Raw genomic sequence first — 7533 nt, forward strand, 5'->3', positions numbered from 1 at the left:
TGAAAAATGACTGAGATTTTTCCGAACTTGTATACCTTTATGAGGACCTGGCGCGGACCGCACAAAAATGTGTTGCGGCCACGCCGAGTGGGAGAAAAGTGGGGCTTCTCTGAACCCTTCTAGCGCGGACCGCACTATTTTGGTGCACGGCCGTGCTGGCTAACCGAAACCCTAGCCCTCAAACTCAGCCACGCGGACCGCATAATAATGCATCGCGACCGCGCGGCTCCAGCGCGGACCGCGCGGAAATGACCGCGGCCGCGCTGGTGTCTGCAACACCTGAACCTGCATTTTCTTAAGTCCAAGACCTCCCAGGCCCCATTCAAAACTCACCCGAGCCCTCGGGGCTCCAAACCAAACATGTACACAACCTTAAAAACATCTTACGGACTTACTCGTGCGATCAAATCGCCAAAATAACATCATATACATAGGATCAAGCCTCAAACACATGATTTTCTTTCTTCAACTTTCATAACTCAAACTCTCCATTTTTAGTCCGAAACACGTCATATGACGTCCGTTTTTAGCCAAACTTTACAGATAGTGCTTAACACATATTTAAGACTTGTACCGGGCGTCGGAACCAAAATACGAGCCCGATACCTATATTTTCTAACTCCTTTTCATTTCAAATTTTCATATCAAATTTCAGAAAAACAATTTCTTTCAAAAATTCATTTCTCGGGCTTGGGACCTCAGAATTTGATTCCGGGCACACGCCCAAGTCCCATATTTTTCTACGAATCCTCCGGGACCGTCGAATCACATGTCTGGGTCCGTTTACCCAAAATGTTGACCGAAGTCAACATTATGCATATTAATACCAAAATTCATCAAATGTTTCACATAATTCACATATTCTAACATAACAATTTATATCCTACAAGTTCAATTCACAAGAACAAAACCTAAAAACTAAAAGTTATATTCATATCTTACGAGTTTAAACATAAACTAAAACTTCAAGTCATATCCTAAAGGTTCAATACATATCCTAAAGGTTCAATTTATTTCCTAAAAGTTCAACTCATATCCTAAAAGTTTCAACTCATATCGTAAAAAGTTCAAGTCATACATAAAAGCTTCAATTTATATCGTACAAGTTCAATTCACAAGAACAAAACCTAAAAACTAAAAGTTCATCAATTCTTATCCTACGAGTTTAAACATAAACTAAAAGTTCAATTTATATCCTAAAGGTTCAATTCATATCCACAAAAGTTCAAGTCATATCCTAAAATTTCTATTTATATCCTAAAAATTCAACTCATATCCTAAAAGTTTCAATTCATATCCTAAAAATTCAATTCACAAGAACAAAACCTAAAAACTAAAAGTTATATTCATATCCTACGAGTTTAAACATAAACTAAAAGTTCAAGTCATATCCTAAAGGTTCAATACATATGCTAAAGGTTCAATTTATTTCCTAAAAGTTCAACTCATATCCTAAAAGTTTCAATTCATATCCTAAAAAGTTCAAGTCATACATAAAAGCTTCAATTTATATCCTACAAGTTCAATTCACAAGAACAAAACCTAAAAACTAAAAGTTATATTCATATCTTACGAGTTTAAACATAAACTAAAACTTCAAGTCATATCCTAAAGGTTCAATACATATCCTAAAGGTTCAATTTATTTCCTAAAAGTTCAACTCATATCCTAAAAGTTTCAACTCATATCGTAAAAAGTTCAAGTCATACATAAAAGCTTCAATTTATATCGTACAAGTTCAATTCACAAGAACAAAACCTAAAAACTAAAAGTTCATCAATTCTTATCCTACGAGTTTAAACATAAACTAAAAGTTCAATTTATATCCTAAAGGTTCAATTCATATCCACAAAAGTTCAAGTCATATCCTAAAATTTCTATTTATATCCTAAAAATTCAACTCATATCCTAAAAGTTTCAATTCATATCCTAAAAATTCAATTCACAAGAACAAAACCTAAAAACTAAAAGTTATATTCATATCCTACGAGTTTAAACATAAACTAAAAGTTCAAGTCATATCCTAAAGGTTCAATACATATGCTAAAGGTTCAATTTATTTCCTAAAAGTTCAACTCATATCCTAAAAGTTTCAATTCATATCCTAAAAAGTTCAAGTCATACATAAAAGCTTCAATTTATATCCTACAAGTTCAATTCACAAGAACAAAACCTAAAAACTAAAAGTTATATTCATATCTTACGAGTTTAAACATAAACTAAAACTTCAAGTCATATCCTAAAGGTTCAATACATATCCTAAAGGTTCAATTTATTTCCCAAAAGTTCAACTCATATCCTAAAAGTTTCAATTCATATTCTAAAAAGTTCAAGTCATACATAAAAGCTTTAATTTATATCGTACAAGTTCAATTCACAAGAACAAAACCTAAAAACTAAAAGTTCATCAATTCTTATCCTACGAGTTTAAACATAAACTAAAACTTCAAGTCATATCCTAAAGGTTCAATACATATCCTAAAGGTTCAATTTATTTCCTAAAAGTTCAACTCATATCCTAAAAGTTTCAACTCATATCGTAAAAAGTTCAAGTCATACATAAAAGCTTCAATTTATATCGTACAAGTTCAATTCACAAGAACAAAACCTAAAAACTAAAAGTTCATCAATTCTTATCCTACGAGTTTAAACATAAACTAAAAGTTCAATTTATATCCTAAAGGTTCAATTCATATCCACAAAAGTTCAAGTCATATCCTAAAATTTCTATTTATATCCTAAAAATTCAACTCATATCCTAAAAGTTTCAATTCATATCCTAAAAATTCAATTCACAAGAACAAAACCTAAAAACTAAAAGTTATATTCATATCCTACGAGTTTAAACATAAACTAAAAGTTCAAGTCATATCCTAAAGGTTCAATACATATGCTAAAGGTTCAATTTATTTCCTAAAAGTTCAACTCATATCCTAAAAGTTTCAATTCATATCCTAAAAAGTTCAAGTCATACATAAAAGCTTCAATTTATATCCTACAAGTTCAATTCACAAGAACAAAACCTAAAAACTAAAAGTTATATTCATATCTTACGAGTTTAAACATAAACTAAAACTTCAAGTCATATCCTAAAGGTTCAATACATATCCTAAAGGTTCAATTTATTTCCCAAAAGTTCAACTCATATCCTAAAAGTTTCAATTCATATCCTAAAAAGTTCAAGTCATACATAAAAGCTTCAATTTATATCGTACAAGTTCAATTCACAAGAACAAAACCTAAAAACTAAAAGTTCATCAATTCTTATCCTACGAGTTTAAACATAAACTAAAAGTTCAAGTCATATCCTAAAGGTTCAATACATATGCTAAAGGTTCAATTTATTTCCTAAAAGTTCAACTCATATCCTAAAAGTTTCAACTCATATCGTAAAAAGTTCAAGTCATACATAAAAGCTTCAATTTATATCGTACAAGTTCAATTCACAAGAACAAAACCTAAAAACTAAAAGTTCATCAATTCTTATCCTACGAGTTTAAACATAAACTAAAAGTTCAATTTATATCCTAAAGGTTCAATTTATATCCACAAAAGTTCAAGTCATATCCTAAAATTTCTATTTATATCCTAAAAATTCAACTCATATCCTAAAAGTTTCAATTCATATCCTAAAAATTCAATTCACAAGAACAAAACCTAAAAACTAAAAGTTATATTCATATCCTACGAGTTTAAACATAAACTAAAAGTTCAAGTCATATCCTAAAGGTTCAATACATATGCTAAAGGTTCAATTTATTTCCTAAAAGTTCAACTCATATCCTAAAAGTTTCAATTCATATCCTAAAAAGTTCAAGTCATACATAAAAGCTTCAATTTATATCCTACAAGTTTAATTCACAAGAACAAAACCTAAAAACTAAAAGTTATATTCATATCTTACAAGTTTAAACATAAACTAAAACTTCAAGTCATATCCTAAAGGTTCAATACATATCCTAAAGGTTCAATTTATTTCCCAAAAGTTCAACTCATATCCTAAAAGTTTCAATTCATATCCTAAAAAGTTCAAGTCATACATAAAAGCTTCAATTTATATCGTACAAGTTCAATTCACAAGAACAAAACCTAAAAACTAAAAGTTCATCAATTCTTATCCTACGAGTTTAAACATAAACTAAAAGTTCAATTTATATCCTAAAGGTTCAATTCATATCCACAAAAGTTCAAGTCATATCCTAAAATTTCTATTTATATCCTAAAAATTCAACTCATATCCTAAAAGTTTCAATTCATATCCTAAAAATTCAACTCATATCCTAAAAGTTTCAATTTATATCCTAGATTTCTATAAACCCTAGATTTTTATAAAATGTTAAATAATGATAAATACAACCTAAACCCTAGGTTTCTGTAAATTACAATGTTAAATAATCAATTGAAACACTAGTCATTTGAAACTAATTCATAGCTAATAAACAAAACATTATAAGCTTACACAAAAAATATAAATTGTAATTATAACCTAGAATTTTTAGGAGGTGGAGAAGGAGAGAGACGCAGCAGCGGCAGAGGCGACGGCGACGGGGCGACGGCAGCTGGGCGGTGGTCGTTGGTGGCGTGGGTGGGGCCTCTGGTGCTGGGAGTTGGAAGGGGGGGGGGTTTGAGTGTGAGAGAGAAAAGAGAGATTTTGGGAAATTTTTAGAAAGAATGGGAGGGGATCCCGATTTTGACACTCTGGAATTAAAAATAGCGACCACAGTTGGTCGCTATTTTGGTAGGTAAATCAGTTTTGAATTTTTAGAAATAGCGACCAAAGTTGGTCGCTATTTCTAAAAAAATTATATTACTCTTAATTCAATTTAAAATTATATATATATATATATATATATATATATATATATATATATATATATATATATATATATATATATAGCTTAAATTGAATTAAAATCCTAAATTTATACTACATATATATATATATATATATATATATATATATATATTCGATATAATACTACCTAATACACTTATACTTAGTGCATAGTATATATATTATATATATATATATATAAACTATATTCGATATAATACTACCTAATACACTTATACTTAGTGCATAGTATAACGTAAGTATATATATATATATATATATATATAAGTTATATTCAATACAGTATTACCTAATACACTTATATTTAGTGCATAGTATAGCGTAAGTATATATAATATATATATATATATATATAAGCTATATTCTATACAGTATGACCTAATACACTTATACTCAGTGCATAGTATAGCGTAAGTATATATATATATATATATATATATATATATATATATAAGCTATATTCGATATAATACTACCTAATACACTTATACTTAGTGCATAGTATAGCGTAAGTATATATAGTATATATATAAGCTATATCGATACAGTATTACCTAATACACTTATACTTAGTGCATAGTATAGCGTAAGTATATATATATTATATATATAAGCTATATTCGATACAGTATGACCTAATACACTTATACGCAGTGCATAGTATAGCGTAAGTATATATATATTATATATATAAGCTATATTCGATACAGTATGACTTAATACACTTATACTAAGTGCATAGTATAGCGTAAGTATATATATATATATTATATATATAAGCTATATTCGATATAATACTACCTAATACACTTATACTTAGTGCATAGTATAGCGTAAGTATATATATATATATATATATATATATATATATATAAGCTATATTCGATACAGTACTACCTAATACACTTATACTCAGTATAGCGTAAGTATATATATATATATATATATATATATATATATATATATATATATATATATATATATAAGCTATATTCGATACAGTATTACCTAATACACTTATACGCAGTGCATAGTATAGCGTAAGTATATATATATATATATACTTACGCTATACTATGCACTGCGTATATATATAAGCTATATTCGATACAGCATTACCTAATACACTTATACTTAGTGCATAGTATAGCGTAAGTATATATATTATATATATGTAAGCTATATTCGATATAATATTACCTAATAGACTTATACTCAGTGCATAATATAGTGTAAGTATATATTTTTTATAAATATATATATATATAGAGATATATATATATATAGAGAGAGAGAGAGAGAGAGAGAGAGACACGTACGATTCGTAGTACTATTCATCCCTTGTATTACAAAAGTATTAACGGCTTATATTTATATTATTTAGATAGTAAATACAAAAGTGATTTTTAATTTTGACCATTGTTGACCTGAATAGAGACCAACTTTGGTCGCTATTTATTCAAGAATTTAGTTTAGCGACCAAAGTTGGTCGCTATATTTAAATCAGATTTAATTATATTTCATATAATATTTAAATTAATAATATAATTATTAAAATTGTATAACTGGGCCCATTTAAGCGACCAAAGTTGGTCAGTATCTGCCTACCCTTTAAGTAGCGACCAACGTTGTTCGCTATTTTTATATTATATATATTTATATTTTATAATATTTTTAAAATAATAATATAATTATTAAAATTTTGTAGGTGAGTCCCACTTTAGCGACCAACATTGGTCACTAATCTCAGTAAATGTTTGACCAAGAAAGTCTGACCAGTTCAGTCAACATTTTGACTAATATAGCAACCAAGTAGCGACCAACCTTGGTCGCTATTTTGTTTCTTTTATTTATTTTATTATTTTCGCTAGTTTAGCGACCAACTTTGGTCGCTTTTTCCCACAGATCAATTTTGGTGGCTAAATTTTGGTCGCTTTTTTCCGGATTTCTAGTAGTGGGGGTCTGGGGAAGAACCGGACCATAAGAGTCTATTGTACACAGTCTTACCGGTTTACATTTCTGCAAGAGAGTGTTTCCACGACTTAAACCCGTGACCTACGTTTCACCAAAGAAAAAGAGAGGAGACATAAATATAGCATAAGTAAATGATAAAGCTGATGAGGCCTATTGCATCAAAAATTAAGTAAATTAAGAAACCAGTATCACTTGCTCTGCCATTGTTAATTACACAATGAAATCATATATGAACCGCAGAGACCTGATTACTTGAACAAGTCTATTCCTAGCTACTGTTCTAACAATTCTAAGCTAAGCTAGATAATTCATATTTCTCTTTTCTATTTACAGCTGGCGAATTCGTACATTCAATTCCTACGGGATATGAAATATATAAGAATTTCTTCTCAATATCAATCCTTTGATAAAGCAAGAGACGACTAGGGCCACAGAATTCTGCGGCGAATCCATTTTTTTAATGCATAATATCTTGTGGTGCAATCAGTCGTGCCAGCAAAGTAGCATGACTACGCATCTTCTCACAATGTAAAGTCTTCCTCTTTGCTCCTTGAGAAACTTTCCTAATTTTCTACTTGACATCCTCTTCTTAGAGTTACCATCCTTAGCTCCAGTGCTTCCCTTCATCTAAAATTGAAAATTAATTGCACTCAAATATGAATGAGAAACAAATTCTAGGTTTTTAGTGTGCCAAGAATTGTAGA

The 7533-nt window shown here is 29.3% G+C and overlaps 1 protein-coding gene across 1 annotated transcript; it reads right to left on the reverse strand.

Moving 5' to 3' along the window:
* Positions 1-6982: 6982 nt before the first annotated feature.
* Positions 6983-7533, reverse strand: LOC104232654 (small polypeptide DEVIL 4-like). Its single transcript, XM_009785909.2, has one exon. It carries the CDS (start codon positions 7454-7456, stop codon positions 7313-7315), a length of 144 nt encoding a protein of 47 aa, XP_009784211.1. The 5' UTR covers positions 7457-7533; the 3' UTR covers positions 6983-7312.

Source organism: Nicotiana sylvestris, chromosome 2, assembly GCF_000393655.2.
Source record: "Nicotiana sylvestris chromosome 2, ASM39365v2, whole genome shotgun sequence".
NCBI classification, from domain to species: domain Eukaryota; kingdom Viridiplantae; phylum Streptophyta; class Magnoliopsida; order Solanales; family Solanaceae; genus Nicotiana; species Nicotiana sylvestris.

Bases quoted from the DNA above. Each gene is read 5' to 3' on its own strand.
- LOC104232654 (XM_009785909.2), bottom strand. From the start codon at position 7,456: ATGAAGGGAAGCACTGGAGCTAAGGATGGTAACTCTAAGAAGAGGATG.